The sequence below is a fragment of the Arachis stenosperma genome, chromosome 5 (genome assembly GCF_014773155.1).
Source record: "Arachis stenosperma cultivar V10309 chromosome 5, arast.V10309.gnm1.PFL2, whole genome shotgun sequence".
NCBI classification, from domain to species: domain Eukaryota; kingdom Viridiplantae; phylum Streptophyta; class Magnoliopsida; order Fabales; family Fabaceae; genus Arachis; species Arachis stenosperma.
The window spans coordinates 137784187-137800993 of NC_080381.1; the positions used below are offsets into that span (position 1 = coordinate 137784187).

Sequence of the window (16807 nt, forward strand, 5' to 3'; positions counted from 1 at the left end):
TTGTATATCAAACACTTACGACGGAATAGCGACAATAATATCTCTCGCTAATTTACTTTTATTTGATTGAACCCCTAAGTGACTGATTTGCTAGAACATTGTCACTCGCTAATTAATTTGTGATAAATTAGCGAAGAAATTTTCCTCGCTCTTTTTTTAGCTACAAAAGTCAATATGCGAGTAACAAACTTACTCGTAAATCTCTCGCTAATCAGTCACTTTTCTCAAGTTCGGGTATTTTGTGACCGCTCATTAATTTTGTCGTTAGTGCATCACTAATTCCTCGCAAGTTAGTGACGGATTAGTGACAAAAAATATTTCTCGCAAAAATTCGTCGCTAATTTGTCAAATTCTTATAGTGATAGTTTTTACCTCAATGCCTAGTTACTAAGAATCATGTAATGTTAAGTTGGTTTATATGTTTGCGTCTAACATATATTAATTATGGTAGAAACTCGTGTAAATTATCTTCATGTAAAGTTAATAATTGAAAACTATTAGATGATAATTTTATCAAACATGTCAAATTATATAACATTCTCATGAATCTTTACCCTTAGTTATTTGCATGGTCTATCTTTATTACTTGTATAAAGTTGAGTTGTTATGTTATGTATGCATCTTAAAAAAGAGTTATTTGCATAATTGCATGTTTCATTTTTAACTTTAAAATATAAAAGATGTGTGATATTGCTGTTGTTGTAGTTTGCGGGAGGATATTGTGACACTTTGCTAACAAGTGTTGTGAGAGCATGGAACTGCGCAAAAAAGCCATTGTTTGTAGTATCATGCATGGACCCTTTGTGGAAGGAAAATTATATCACATTGAGAAACTATAATCACACTGGTAATTCAGAAGCAAGATGGGAAAATGCCTGAGCCTGATGAGATTTCCAAATTTGTGAGAATACATGATGCTTTTGAAGAATGTGAGAGTCAAATTTCAGATATATGTACTTAGAGACAAATTTAATGGATTTAGATTTGAAAACTGTAAAACGTGATATGCATGTAAGCAAGCTAGCTGAATTCAATTGTTTGATGCATGGTGGATAACACATTGTTTGGGAAAGTTTTTCAACTTTCTAGATTTTACTTTGTTAATACTTCCTAGAACACATGTTTTGAACTTCCTAATCGATGTTTTTATTTCTTTGGTTGAAATCGATTCTTTTCTTCATTCATTAGTGACAAGGGGATTTAAATCTAGAATTTTGCGCATGTTGCCCAAAATTTTTATGACCAAATTACTTTTAGAGGACACGTTGAACTTTTTTCTTAAAAAGAGTTTCAAAAAAGGACAATAACGATAATATATTGTCTATCAACCATGCAATAACTATAATTCTACTAAATTTTTAATTAGATTTTATATTTGAAGATTTATAATTAAATTCTTCGTTTTGATAAAAAATTTTAATTAAATCCTTATTAAAAATATTTATCCAGTATAAGAATTTAATTACAAAATTTTAAATAATAAAAATCTAATTAAAAATTGAATAAAATTATAATTAAATCTTATTTTTTGTATTTTATTTTTTCAACAAAAAAAATATAGAGAATTTTAAAATATTAGGAGGCAACCCTTAGAAATTAAAAAATGGATTTTCTTCAATTTTTCTCTCAATTGTTATTATAAAGTATGATTCTTTATTATATTTTTTTAAGTAAAACTAAAAAATTAAATAATAAAAAATACATTTAATAAAACAATTAAAGAAATTGAGAGATCTATTCTCGGTCGTTATAATTTTTTTAGGATAATCCTCGAATATTATGGATACATCTAAGCAAAGAAATCTATAAAAGCATTTAAATTTTTAGGAAAAAAAATATTTTCTAATTAAGTTCTAAATTATTTTTAATATCAAAATGCTTCATTCAACAAAATCTTAGAAGCTAGACTCTGTTTAGTCAATATTTTAGAATAGAAATATAAAAAAAAAAAATTGAAAGACAAACAAAATTTTAGAAGAAATATATTATAAATGCAGGCGTAGATGGATAAATATTATTTAGAATTAAATAAATTTCAGTATTTGTTTATTAATTATTACTACTCTAGACAATAGGTGAGTAGCAGAGATTGGAGCTCAGTGTAGTAGGCTTAGGGTTTTCACTTTCAACGATTTTAACCTTCAACCCTTTGTTGTCGTGATTGGAATTTGTAAGAGCGAAAATGGACGAAACCACAGAGGGCAAAACCTTAACGGTGGAAGTTGAACCCAAAAAGCGCGAAGCTGATTCGGAAAGCGACGATCTTGTTGATGTTCCCTCGAAGAAGCCAAAGACGGAAGATTCTTCGGTTGTCGAAGCTTCTTTCGAAATTCATGCTGATGCAGCTGAGGATAAGGGTTCTAGGCACACAATGGAAGATGCTTGGGTTGTTCTCTTAGACGCAACTTTAGATTACCCTGGAAAATTAAGTTATTATTATTATTATTATTATTATTATTATTATAGATGATGAATAATCATTTTGATTTATCACTAGTATTTGTCCCTCTTTTATTTTTTAACAAATAAATGGTGTGATTTGTGGATAATTTGTTGCCTGTTCCTGAAATCAAATTCATCTCTTGATTTTTTGCTTTCTGTTCTCTACTAATGATTATGAGAGCTTGGTTTTCAGGTGTGCACATTTTGCAATTTATGATGGGCATGGAGGACGGTTGGCTGCAGAATATGCACAGAAGCATTTGCATGTGAATGTTATCTCAGCTGGATTACCACGTGAGTTGGTGTGTTTTGCTTGGTCTAATTTTATGCATACTGTAGCAAAATAATAGTTGTTCTTATTTACTTTTTAGACAGTTAAATTAGTTACTATATGTACAGATACTAGAATCTATTAGTTCACTTAGTTAGGCTCAGTTGCTTAGATAGAGTTAACACTACATTACACACAGGGTAACTCAAACTCTTCTATTCATTTATTACAAACTTCTATGATCCTCATCAGGCCTCTGTTCTTTCTCGATTGTCATATGAGATACAGTTGAAGTTAACTACAGTTAAGGGAAACTATTCAACTGCAACCATTCTTATTGTTGGTTGACTGAATCATCAAGGAAGATAGTTATGAAGTAGCAAAAATATCAGTATCATTTTGCAAAGTTTTGTTGAAAGCTGTTGAACCTTAGGGTGTGTACCCTTGTTCTAACTGAGATTTTATTTTGAAGAACATGAGGGGGCACGAGAGGAATCCATATATTGTCTGTTAGGCCTTTTACAGCAGATTTGTATAGTTGAGTTGATGAGATGAGTCTCCATAGTCAATAAAACAATTAAGGGAAACATGAAAGCCAGTTTTCTTGACCATTAGCTCATAAGTAAAATGGATGTTTCTATCAAAATGAATTCTTCTGGTCTTCTTGGGCAATTTCTTTTTCTTCTTTTTCAAAATAAAAAATATATTGCTTTCAACTTCCGTAGTCTTTGATATCTTTTCCCTCTATTGCTCTCAGTTTTATATATTTTTGCCTCTAATATCTTGGTTGCGTTGCTTTGTTTCAGTTGGATGTAAAGGCAGCTAAAAGAGCTATACTTGATGGTAAGCATTCAAGTTTATGATTTTCGTTATTCAATCCCTCATTTGTTTATTGCAAAACTGAATTGTGGACGAAGACTTATATTCATCTATTTTTTTGGTTACAGAATGTTCTCATTTGATGTTTTTATTCTGATTTAGGTTTTCGTAAAACCGATGAGTCTCTTCTTCAAGAAAGTTCTGAAGGTACAGTTTGATTGCTTCGATTTGTTAATCTCTCGTTATAGGTGGCTAGATTGTGCTTAAATTTTGATGTTAATCAAGTTTTTACTGGGGTTTTAAAGTTTATTGGTTTGAAGTCCATGTGATTTTTTGTTTTATAATTGGTTAGCAGTACAATGTACTTTTCCCCCCTTGGTATTAAAAAAGGGAAATGTATCACACTATGCTGCCGGCCACTTGCCTAGGTTTTTGAATTATAGATTTCGATACAAGTTAATTAATAATAATTAATATAATCTTTAGAGATTTCTTTCATGTTATTTGTATCTTTATGAGTCTATGTACTGCTACCAGGGGGATGGCAGGATGGTGCCACAGCTGTCTCTGTCCGGGTATTGGGACAAAAAGTAAGCTTGTGTTTACTTATTCTCTATTTGCCATCCAAATAGGGTCTGCTCGTGGTTTCTCAGTATTCTGCCAATTCATTCATAACCTGTTTTCCCCCAATTATTTAACACTGTTTGACGACTGTTTTTAGGTTTTCGTTGCAAACATAGGAGATGCCAAAGCAGTTTTGGCTCGGTCAACTATAAGTGATGGATCCCAAGGTAATTCTGATGGAGCCCATGCACTAAAGGCTATTGTTTTGACGAGAGAGCACAAACCTATCTTTCCACAGGAATGCGCACGCATTCAGAAGGTTCAAAATGCTTCAATGATGATTGGTTAGATCTTTGGGTTTATATATACCTGTTACTTGACAGTTCTCAGGACGTGCAGTTGATCTATAACTTTTGGCTCTATGCAAAAAACTTAAGTTACCATATCCATCTCTTTATATAGAACTTTCCACACTCTTCCAACTAATGTACCTTTTCACACATAATTGGACACAGCAACATTCTGGTATAAAGTTAAGCATCCATAATAAGAATTTTGATTTAGCATTCAGTCTTATGTTGCCAGAAGCTTTAATAACTCATGGTTCACAATCTTATTAGGACCAGATTATCTAGTAAGGTGTCAAATTCAAACTAGTTCAAAATTTGAATAAATGAGAAGCCCACGACTGTATGTCTATGTGTCTGTGTATAGCTGTGCTTTGAAGAACTTTCATTAGTCCCTTGAAGCATTCATTATCTGTGATGCATTACATTTAGAATTGTTGGTTACGTAACTTTCTAGGATCCATCATTGTCCTATTTAGTTGTTTTGCTGGTTTGATTAACTGTTATGAATGAAATGAAATGAGATTTTCCGGATGTTAGGTATTTGGTCCCAGTGATGCTGTTGATTTTGTTCAGAAGTTAAATTATCAACAAAAGAGACAGAACAGAAAATATTCAATCACATATTTCCTTGTCAAACACAAAAACTCGAAAATTAAAATAAATAAAACCGTAATATAAAACTCCAAAATTAAAATCCAAAAACTACTCCAAGAAACACAACGTAATGATCAGAGAAATTAAAGCATTATACTTACATTTTTCAGCGAGAGCTTGTTGGGCAGTCCCTTGCAAAAGCCAGAATACCCACAGTTGTTGCGGCTTCCACCACCGCCTCCACCGTCGTACCTACAACGGCATCCGCCTCTTCCGTGGTTGTAATCTCTGGCCATGTGATCCATCCCACTGCAGCTGCAGCAAGCACCATCGCCGCCGCCTCCTCCTCCTCGTCCTCTGTATCCACCACCACTGTCATAGCTCTTGAATGGCTCTTGCCTAATCCCTTGAGTACACGCACCGTTTGAGGGGAGATAGTCGTCGTTGCCGCAGTCGACGTCTTTGCATCGCGATTAAAATGAACAATGCGCACAAGGGATTATATAAATGTGAGGGAATAATATATGAAAGAATGATCCTGGAAAACTCTAAATTTTGAAATGAGGGACAAAATTTAAAAAATATGGGATGAAAATGGGGTGAATGAGGAAAATGTATATGATTTCAGACTGAAAAGTTGGGGTAAGGGAAAAACATATAGAAATCTTTGTACGGTGTACACCTGAACATGATATATGTGAGTATTATGATATTGAGAGATGTTGGTAGCCAATTCCTATGCATGTATATACCATGGTATGGCACGGGGAATGATAAACATGACACGAACAGTGTCACCATACTTAGGAGGGTTGACAGCTTGGAATTCCCCTACAACATGCTGTCTTTTATAATAATGATATAGGATAGGATATAGGATGTTCACTTCTCCTTTTCGATTTCACGTTTTGTTCGTTTCTCGTGATTATTGGGAGATCTCTTTTGCTTTGTTGGGTCCTTGTAATCCCAATATAGACACCTGTTTGGTTCTATTTCTATTAATGAAATATCATTGATTTTGAAAAAAAAAAGGATTATTTTTGTTATATTAGATTAATTTAATTAAAGTTGGTTAATAAAAAAGTTTAGATGTGTAATATTATTCTAAGTTTATATTTATTTAAATTTTAAATTTAAATTCTAAAATAAAAAAGTTGATAAAGTAAGAAATTAATTATGGTTAATTTGGTAACTTTTATAAAATATATATTTAACTATTTAATTTGAAAGTGATTTTCTTTTATTTTACTATTTTGTCAATTTCTTCAATTTGAAAGATATTAATTTTTAAATTTTAAAAGTCAATTTTATAATTTTTATGAGTTAATATTTAAATTTTGTTTAATATTATTATTTAAATATTTAGATGTATAATATTATTAAGTTTATATTATTTAAATTTTAAATTTAAATTCTAAAATAAAAAAATTAATAAAATAAGAAATTAATTATAATTAATTTTGTAACTTTTATAAAATATTTATTTAATTATCTTAATTTAAAAGTGATTAATTTTTTTATTTTATTATTTTGTCAATTTCATTTTAAAAGATATTAATTTCTAAATTTTAAAAGTTAATTTTATAATTTTTATGAGTTAATATTTAAATTTTGCTTAATTTATCTTCTTTTGTAATAAATTTTAAATTTTTAAAAAAATATTTTTATATTTTTTAAATTAAATATTAATTTTTAACAAATTAAATACTATTTTTTAGAGATCATATTAATCACCAATTTTAAATTAAATAATTCAAAACACATTTGAGCAACCGAAATCAAACCGACATCTTTCTTTGCAAATCTTTGAAACGGCGCCGTTTTTTTTTTCTTAAAAAAGAAAACCCAGCGCATAACACCCCTACCCCCAACCCTTTTTCACTCTCTCGCACCCAGCAGAACACCCTAATCTTCTCTTCGAATACGAAGAACAGCCACCATCCTTCTCTCCCTTCTCTCTCTGTCGCCCTCTCTGTCCGAGCTCTCTCTGTCGCTGCTCCTCGCCGTGGGTAGTCGCCGCTTCTCTGCTTCTCGCCGTGGGTCGTCGCTGCTTTTCCCCTCCTCCCCGTGCGTCGTTTCTGCTTCTCCCCTCCTCGCCGGCGTGGAGTCTCTAGTCTCTGCTTCAACCCTCTCAGGTCTCAGGTCTCAGGTCTCAGGTCTCAGTCTCTAACTCTCCCTGATTCTATCTCCCTGACTATCCGTCTAAAATTTGAAATTTATTCTGAACATGCATATGATGTATTATTACGATTCTGCTGAATTTCGAGATATAAATGTTTTGAATTTTTATTTGAATTGAGTCCGTTGATATTGAATTAATTTTGCTGAGATTGAGTTATAAATTCAATTGTTTAATTTATTAATTCTGCTGAGATTGATTTTTAAATCCAATATGTTGAATTTGTTTTGGTGAATTCTTGTTTTGCTGTTATTGATTCAAAATAAAAACATTGCCACAATTCTGAATTGAATTTCCTATATGGCTTCATTTGATTTGGTTGAATTATGCCTATGATTCCGTTGGATATATGATTTGGTTGAACTATGGTTATGATTCTTTGATGCAGCACAGAGTGACTTTTTTCTAGGGTTTGGTTCTGACGATTATTACGAGTGCTTGATTGGGCGTCATTATTTTGATAAAAAAAAAAATTTTCAATTAAAAAAGATCTTTTTTTTATTTTTTAACGTGTTTTGCAAATTTCTAGTAGTAAAAGTAAAAACACTAGAAAAATAAAAAAAATCTTTTTTGAAAAGCGGTAATTTACATCTTTTTTTTAAAAGATCTTTTTTTCCTTAAAAAAAAGATGTTTTTCATGTAATAAATAAACAAAAACGTACTTTTATATCGTTATATCCAAACATAATTGATAGATAAAAAGATCTTTTTGCATGAAATATCCAAACATAAAATTATTTTTACTTTTTCATAAAATCTTTTAAAAGAAAATAACTCGAAAAAAAGATATTTTTTAGAAGTTCACCCAAACAAGCTCTGAATCCTTTTTCGTGTTTGTAGTTTTATTTGTGGGTGGGAGTGAATTGACGTTTATTTTCTATGAATTTTCAAATTCTTGGATCTGACTCTTTGTAACTCAACATAGCTCGAGTCAGAGACATGGACGAGATTAATCGATGGGCAGACATCGATGAAAATTTGTTGAAAGAAATTTCAAAACGGTTCCATGCCTACGATGATTACATCCAACTTCGATTGGTTTGCAAAGAGTGGAGCTTGAAACTTCCAAAGATTCCCAATGGAAACAAAATTCCGTGGTTATTGTTACCTGACGAAACTGTCAGGAATCATTCATACGAAGACGAGGAGATTTATCATCTCATGCAATTAGCTGCTGCAGATGATGAAACTCTTGATACTTGCGCCCTTGAAGAGAGAGATATTTACCATGTCATGCTGCCAGAGATGCAGTCGTACAACAAGTTCATCCGCGGTTCTGGTCATGGATGGTTTATTGTCCAATCCATATCTGATGGCACTATGCAAATGTTAAATCCATTTACAAATCGTAGATCGTATCTTCCTCCAGTCTCAGCTTTTCCTGATATAATTGATTACCAGCCTGATAATCATGGGGATGAATACACACTCTGGGATTTTCGTGACATTAGGAGCACCATGGAAAGAGATTTAGTGCATAGACGCCATGTTTATAAGGTTATTATAAACTCATCTCCTGAGCATGACATTGAAAATTTTATGGCGGTAGTGATATTCGGACCTAACCGGAGACTGGCCTTTTACAAGCCCGGCAATATGAGATGGGTAGAATTTCCGACAAGAGATAAGTGGTTTGATGACGTAATATTTTTCCAAGAAAAGATATATGCCATAAACAATTACGGGCAGCTATATGAATTTGATACAAAGACAAGAGCAGGGCTCAAGGGAGGAATCCATGAAACCAGACCTCCATCTAAAATTTTCTTAAGCCCTCTCAGGCATAAATATCTTATTGGGTGCCCCAATGGAAGCTTATTGATGTTGGTAAGACATATAGAGAAAAAAGGCGAAGAATTTGAAACTTCTAAATTCGATATCTATGAGTTAAAAAGAAACAGAAAAAAATGGTCAACAATAGATAATTTAGGTAATTATATACTAGTGATTGGATTTAATTCTTCTGTTCAAATTCCTGTGCCTTATCTAAGCAAAGGAAATCAGATTTGGTTTACGGATAACCTATCATTATATTACGGTCCTGTTGCTCAAGATATCGGCATCTTTGACTTGGACCATGGAAGTTTCCATAGAGTATTGTTAGCGGTGAAGTTCCTTTGTCCTCCTGTTTGGTTGTTGCCCTAATTCATACTCTCTAAGCTTTTGTCTTTGTACTTTAATCTTTTCAAATTTCAAGTCTCTTAATTTGTTTAGACGATTTGTTATATATCCTTGAATTTTAGGTCTTCAAATTCTAACTGTACCATTCTCCATCTATGGTTAATATATGTTTTCAAATTATTATTAACGCACTAGTTTGTGCGTTATTCAGATTTATATTTAATTTAGAGAATTATTAGAGGGCGAGTATAATTTTATTAATTTTAGCCAACATTTGTAATGAAATGAAAATGCTGGACTTGGATAAACTGGTGTATAACTTTTTTGAGGGATGCTAGAGTGAGAGATTCAACATTTATTGTTTTAAAAAACTCTCATATCTTATATCTTAATAAAAGTCCTTTCAAAATTCATTTGGTATACTGGAGTTCAAGAAGGTGAAAATAGAAAGTAACTCTCAAGCAGTTGTTAGCAGCGTCATTCAAAATAGGAAGTTTCTAGATGATGGATCAGTGCTATACTGTAGGATTCAAGAGCTTATGGAAAGGAATTGGACAATTAACATGGTTTACACTTACAGAGAAGCAAATGTTTGTGCAGATTGGCTAGCTAATTTTAGTCTTGATCAAAATCGTTCCACTCAATACTGAAACTCTCCTCCAACTGGAATAGAATTTTTGTTATTAGGTGATGTTACTGGGATGGCTCATTCCCGTAATGTAGTTTTAGTGTAGCTTGGGCCTTTGGCCCCTTTGTTCACCAAAAAAAAAAAATTCATTTGGCCTCCCGCGACAGTTTCTGAACTGCACAGTATGTGCAAACAATTGAAGCCTGCAATAGTATTTCTAATGGAGACTAGAGCTAGAGAGAGCACCATTAAGAAGTTGAAAAAAAGGTTACATTTTGAAAATGTATTTTACATAGAACCCCGGGGTATGTCCGGAGGGCTATGCCTTTTGTGGAATGAAATATATAATGTTGATATTTACTTTTGGTGTGAAAATCATATAAAAGCCCGAATTGATGATAAAAAAGAAAAAATATGGGAGTGCAACTTCATATATGGAAATCCATGTTTTGTAAGAAGAAAAGAACAATGGAGAGCCATCACAAGGAATAACAGCAGCAGGGGGGAGCCACAAGTATTCATAGGGGATTTCAATGACATTTTAAGCCAAGAAGAGAAAATTGGCCTACACCCAAAACCACAAAGTCAGGTGAGAGAATTTCGGGAGTTCGTAGACATGAATTATCTCATGGATCTAGATATAAAAGGAGGAAGATTCACATGGTTCGGAAATCCAAGGAATGGAGTCATCACAAGGGAAAGGATAGATAGGGCATTGGTCAATTGGGAATGGAGGGCACTGTATCAGCAGGCATCACTCAAAACTCTACCGGCTATTAGTTCAGATCATAGCCCATTGATTCTGAACATGAATCAGATTCAGAAGACAGAGAAGAACTTCAAGTTCGAGGCATTTTGGACTGACCATGAGGAATGTGAGAATATAGTAAAAAGGGGATGGGAAAAGGAAGACATCCAAGGTTGCGTATGGAAAGGAATAACAAGAAGGATGGAAAACTGCAAAGAGGAGTTGACAAATTGGAGCAAGAAGACACTAAAGCGAGCAGATAAAGAAATATGCAAATTGAAGGAAGAATTAAAGAAGTTACAGGATTCGGACTTATCACAAGAGAAGCAGCAGAGAATTCAGCAAATAAAAGAGAACATAGCTGCTCTATGAAAACAAGAAGAAAAGTATTGGGGACAAAGAGCGAGGTTGAAATGGCTAAAATGGGGAGACAAGAACACATCATTTTTTCATGCCACAACTATTCAAAGAAGAGGAAGGAATCGAATTGACAAACTCAGAAATGAGGCAGGGTTATGGATAGAGGACAGGGGAAAAATCATGAAACATATCGAAGAACAATTCGAAGGGCTGTTTACTTCCAATAACACAAGAAATTATGAAACAATATTAAACAAAATTCCAGCGAGAGTTTCGGAAGACATGAACAGAGTGCTGATCTCAGAGGTCTCAGAAGAGGAAATCAGAAAAGCAGTCTTCAGCATGGGCAGTCTTAAGGCTCCGGGACCGGATGGACTGAATGGCCTATTTTATCAGAAAAACTGGGAGATAATTAAGAAGGAGGTATGTGCAGTAGTCAGGGAATTCTTTAGAAGTGGAGTTATGCCGGAAGAAATTAGCGAAACCATAGTGGTTCTAATCCCAAAAGTGAAGAATCCGGAGGAACTTAATCAGTTAAGGCCAATTAGCTGCTGCAACTTCATTTACAAAATTATAACAAGGATCATAGTTTTGAGGCTGAGAGGAATCCTTGAGGAAGTTATATCCCCTACCCAAAGTGCATTTGTGGGAGAAAGGCTAATACAAGATAATGTGGTAATTGTTCAAGAAGTTTATCACAGCCTAAATAAGAAAGGAAGAGAGGGATCACAAAATATAGCGATCAAGTTAGACATGAACAAGGCATATGATAGACTTGAATGGGATTTTCTTGAAAAGGTGCTCCTGAAATTTGGGTTCGCCGATAAATGGGTCGACTTGGTAATGAAATGTGTAAGAAGTGCGAATTATAAAGTAAAGGTCAATGGTGAATTATCAAAGAGGATAAAGCCTCAGAGGGGTCTTCGGCAAGGGGATCCGCTATCCCCATACCTGTTCATTTTAGCAGCTGAGGTATTTACAATCTTAATGGAGGAGGCTAAAGAGAGAGGTGATATAACAGGAATAAAGATAGCCCCATCAGCTCCGGCACTCACTCATTTATTGTTTGCAGACGACTGTATCATTTTTGCGAAGGCGAAGGAGGAGGAGATTTTTCAGATTATAACCATATTAAATGAGTACACAGAGGCATCAGGACAAAGAATTAACAAGAACAAGTCTGGAATATCCTTTGGAAGCCAAGTGCCAATACAAACGAGAGTTGATATTGAAGAAATTTTAGGGATGAAAACATGGGATACACCAGGAAAATATTTGGGGTTACCAGCAATTTGGGGCAGATCACATGACAAAGCTCTAGGATGGATTGAAGAGAAGATTATGAATAAACTAGAAGGATGGAAGGAAAGGTTACTGAATCAAGCAGGCAAGGAAACGCTAATAAAGTCGGTAATTCAGGCAATGCCAACATACATCATGAATGTCATAAAGCTTCCAAAAAGTTTTTGTAGAAGAATTTGCGCAAAGATTGCAAGATTTTGGTGGGCATCCTCGGGGAAGGAACGGGGGATCCATTGGAAAAAGTGGGATATCATTACAGCGAGTAAGAGAGATGGGGGGCTGGGGTTCAAAGATCTGGAACAACAAAATATAGCCTACCTTGCAAAGCAAGCATGGAGAGTTTTGAAGAACCCGAATGCAGTCTGGGTACAAATTCTGAAATCGTTATATTTCCCAAACGGAAATTTCTGGACAGCAACAGGTAGAAAGGGAGCGTCATGGGTCTGGAGAAGTTTATTACAAGGGAGACAGCTGTTAAGGGAAAACGCAAAATGGAGCATAGGAAATGGCGCAAAAGTTAGCATTTGGAAAGATAACTGGATCACCGGGAGAAGCAAGACATTAAATTCAAACAGCACAAATGATTTGAGGGTCAAGGATCTCATTGTAGAAGGGGAAGGGTGGGATAGAAGGAAGATTGAATGTAACTTTCCCCAAGAAATTTGCAAAGAGATTCTTAGCACCCCTATAAGTGTGATAAATAAAGAGGACATATTATACTGGCCCTGGAGAGAAGATGGGAATTATTCAATTAAAACGGGATACTATGCAGCGAGAAGGAAAGAACAGAGTGACAATCATAGAAACCCATCAACAAGCGATGATAAAAGGGAGATATGGAGGGAGGTGTGGAGTATGGAAGTGCCGCAGAAGATAAGAATGTTCTTATGGAAAGCGTGTCAAAACATATTACCAGTAGGTTCGAATTTATATAAAAGGAAGATTGCAACAGATCCAAAATGCCAAATATGTTTAAAAAGTCCAGAAACAGTTGAACATGCACTACTATTATGCGATTGGGCCAGGGCAGCGTGGTTCGGAGCGGAGGGCCAATGGACCCCAACAGTTAATACAGTTACTTCAATCGGGAATTGGATAGTCGAATGTATAAAGAAGCTGAGGGCCGGGGGAGGGGAAAACCAGGAAAGGAGAATCAGCAAGCTAGGATTTCTAATGTGGGAGATATGGAAAACAAGAAATAACAAGATGTTTCAACAACAAGAGATAAATCTTAGAGGGACAATTTGCATGGCAAAAATACTAGAGGCAATATATTGGAAATTAACAGATACACAGCAGCCACACAAAAAAGAAGGAAATTACAGCAAGACTAACCTGGTGAAATGGCGGCCGCCCCCTTCGAACTGGCTGAAAGCTAATGTTGATGCAGCATTTAGGAAGGAAACCGGAAAAGGCGCAATAGCTGTGGTCATCAGAGATTATAAAGGGAGGATTATATTAGGATTCTCAGGAAAGATTCAAGCTAAATCAAGTATTGTTGCAGAAGCTCAAGCGATAAGGCAAGCATTAATCATAGTGAACAACCTACAAATGGATAAAACTCTAATAGAATCTGATAACCTAAAGCTAGTTCAAGCAATAAAATCTAATACACCCATAGGGGAGGTGTTGGCCATAATCCAAGACATTCGAATTCTGATGGGAATGTTACCTGAAAAAGGGTTAACCTGGACCCCTAGAAATGGAAATTGCCTGGCCCATGCAGTAGCAAAAGCAGCAGAAGCGGATACTTTACGAGCAAACTGGGGAACCAATCCACCTGAAGAAATACAAATCATAATTGGAAAAGAGATGCCTCAGTGAAACAAAAATTAAACAGTAGAACAGAAAATCTGTGACAGAACAAAGAAGCATGCATCGAACCTCGTCAAAATACAGGGAAGGCAGATTTATCCAGATCGTCAACGATCTGAGACAGAAGATTAACATGCAACCCCATGGGATGTGGCTGTAAGGGTATTACTGCGAGATTGAGAGACAGAGGAGGAACAGGGTAAACTCAGCGACGGCGACCTAGGGCGACCAAGAAGGGCAGGTTCATGGCAAACAGTCACGGACGCCCAGCCTAGGCCTTGAACGAAATCTGGCGTCGGTCTCTGGCCGCTCCGATTTGGTGAAGTTATCGAAGACATTCGGCATGGGATCAGGGGGACGAAGGGGGTGTCTTCGGGCTCTGCGATGTAGACGGCAACACGACGACGGCGTCCAAGAGCTGGGAAGTCCGGCCGGCGAGCTTTCCATCCGAGGATGTCAACAACATGCAGACAGCATTTCAAGTTTCAGGTTGTTGAAGGTGAAGAATAACAGAGCATTCGAACTTCTCTCTATCTCGCGGCAATGGAAACGGGTCGGTCAAGGGTAGCATGAATCTCTGTTTTGGATCTGGGCTCTTAGTGGGCCCGGGTCCCTGTCCAAAAAAAAAAAAAAAAATAAGGGATTGTATCATTACAAGTCTCATGAACTGAGATATTAAGTGTGTGTTTGGATTATAGTTTATATTTGTGTGTTTGGATTACAGTTTATAAATGGAAACTTGCATAAAATTGATTTTGTAAACTTGATTTTATAAAAAAGCAAGTTTGTATTAAGGTGATTTATGTTTAGTAGTCTTTATATGAAAAGTAAGTTTGTGTTAAAGTGTTAAGGTTATTTATGATTTTCTTTTTGTTTGTTCATCTCAAAGTTGTTAGTATTCTTTGTATCTTTCTTCATTACTTTTCATTAAATGCAAATTCAAAGTGTGCAGAACATACACCTAATTCAGGAGTAAAGTAACCATTGTTATGTTTTGCTCAATAATTCAAGGGTTAGAGCACCTAATCCAACTTGCTTTTTAATTGGCTCTGTTATCAGTACTTTGTCATCAACTTTTAGGGAGCAGTCATAATTACAAATAGCCCTATAAAAGTAATGCATGCTAGATCACAAGTCTTTTGTGCAAGAATATTTTAAATTTTGAGTATATACTTAAATACATCTCTAAAAGATTTTGTGTTAGATCTTTTTGTGAAAAAAATTTATTGTTCTAAAATTCTTAAACTTTACAAAGCTAAGATATATAATTTTTTTTAATTATATTTTTAAAAATCTATTTGTTCAAATAAAAACAATAAATTTAATTATGGCAAAAATTTATATATTTTATTTTTATAAAATTTAAGAATTTTAATGTAATAAATTTTTTTTAAGGATGAAAATGTCCAATAAAATTTTTTAAAAAACATACTTTGATATATAATTTAAAATTTTAAATATTTATTTATAATCCATTGCTGAAAACTTTCTTATAGATTTTAAAAGATTTATTTTTAGTTTGAAAGAGTTTGTATATTAAGTTAAAAATATTTATGAGTTGATTTGAAAGATTCTCTGTATGATAATAATTACTTAAAATTATATCGTTCATTAGCCTTTTTGTTTGTAAATAAAAGCCGTAAGTACTTGTAACATTTTCGGTTGAAACTTCACAAAAAATCATTTCCCTTTATAAAACATCTAAAAAAGGGTTTATATAAATTAGTGTTCTCTCATTCTCTGTGTATTTAATTTTAAATTAGAATTCAACTAATACACATTGTATTAAATTAGAATTCAACTAATACACATTGTATAATAAACATTAACTGTAGTACCATTTAAGAATTATTAAGAGCTAGATTAGTGGAATGATAGATAAACTATCATATTCTTAATTTTTTGATGTTTGAGTAACTAAATTATCCCATTTTTAAAATTAATATGGATTAAACAAAATTGAATATCGACGGTAAAAACAAAAAGAACACTTCAAATTTCAAAAGAAAGATGATTGATTCCTAACTCAATCTCATTTTAAACTAATAACGATTAAATGTACAAATAATTAATTATGCCCTAAGCTCACATATTGTTTAGGATAATAATATCTATGTAATTGCCTTTTGTTTCGTCATCTAAACCTTTTTATACGAGGGTTTAGAGTGATAGTTTTGCCGAACTATACCCTGCAGGACAAGAATGCTGACAAATGGGTTGGACTGTATCAATGATAGGATGATATTGCAGATGAGGCTGTCCAACTGTCGATAGCCTTAAGACATAGTGAGTGCTAAACATGTATGCGCTCCACCAATTTTCTGGACCTTTCTAAGGAAAACATTCCTTAGTTAGAAACTACACCAGATATAAAATCATAAATGAGTAAATACGCCACAACTAAACTTGACCTCACTAATATCTACAAAATTTTAAATAATAAAAATTTAATTAAAAATTTGATAAAATTATAATTAAATCTTATTTTTTGTATTTTATTTTTTCAACAAAAAAATATAGCGAATTTTAAAATATTAGGAGGCAACCCTTAGACATTAGAAATTGGATTTTCTTCAATTTTTCTCTCAATTATTATTATAAAGTATGATCCTTT

General features: G+C 33.9%; 3 protein-coding genes across 3 annotated transcripts; all 3 read left to right on the forward strand.

Annotated features, from left to right (window-relative positions):
* Window positions 1-2058: 2058 nt before the first annotated feature.
* Window positions 2059-5906, forward strand: LOC130982158 (probable protein phosphatase 2C 67). Its single transcript, XM_057906034.1, has 6 exons — window positions 2059-2386; window positions 2636-2744; window positions 3520-3556; window positions 3695-3739; window positions 4070-4122; window positions 4254-5906. Exons 1-6 carry the CDS (start codon window positions 2271-2273, stop codon window positions 4443-4445), a joined length of 552 nt encoding a protein of 183 aa, XP_057762017.1. The 5' UTR covers window positions 2059-2270; the 3' UTR covers window positions 4446-5906.
* A 1043-nt stretch (window positions 5907-6949) lies between these two features.
* Window positions 6950-10187, forward strand: LOC130982157 (putative F-box protein At5g60060). The gene is made up of 2 exons (XM_057906033.1): window positions 6950-7196; window positions 8145-10187. The coding sequence occupies exon 2, from the start codon at window positions 8159-8161 to the stop codon at window positions 9362-9364; it is 1206 nt and encodes a 401-aa protein (XP_057762016.1). The 5' UTR covers window positions 6950-7196; window positions 8145-8158; the 3' UTR covers window positions 9365-10187.
* Window positions 10188-10584: 397 nt separating this feature from the next.
* On the forward strand, window positions 10585-11088 carry LOC130981503 (uncharacterized). Its single transcript, XM_057905095.1, has one exon. It carries the CDS (start codon window positions 10585-10587, stop codon window positions 11086-11088), a length of 504 nt encoding a protein of 167 aa, XP_057761078.1.
* Window positions 11089-16807: the final 5719 nt, after the last annotated feature.

Excerpts from the sequence above, each read along its gene's own strand:
- LOC130982158 (XM_057906034.1), top strand. The coding sequence starts at position 2,271 with ATGTTCCCTCGAAGAAGCCAAAGACGGAAGATTCTTCGGTTGTCGAAG. Across the intron at positions 3,557-3,694 it reads TAAAAGAGCTATACTTGATG|GTTTTCGTAAAACCGATGAG; the intron begins GTAAGCATTCAA and ends ATTCTGATTTAG. Across the intron at positions 4,123-4,253 it reads TCCGGGTATTGGGACAAAAA|GTTTTCGTTGCAAACATAGG; the intron begins GTAAGCTTGTGT and ends GACTGTTTTTAG.
- LOC130982157 (XM_057906033.1), top strand. The coding sequence starts at position 8,159 with ATGGACGAGATTAATCGATGGGCAGACATCGATGAAAATTTGTTGAAA.
- LOC130981503 (XM_057905095.1), top strand. The coding sequence starts at position 10,585 with ATGAATTATCTCATGGATCTAGATATAAAAGGAGGAAGATTCACATGG.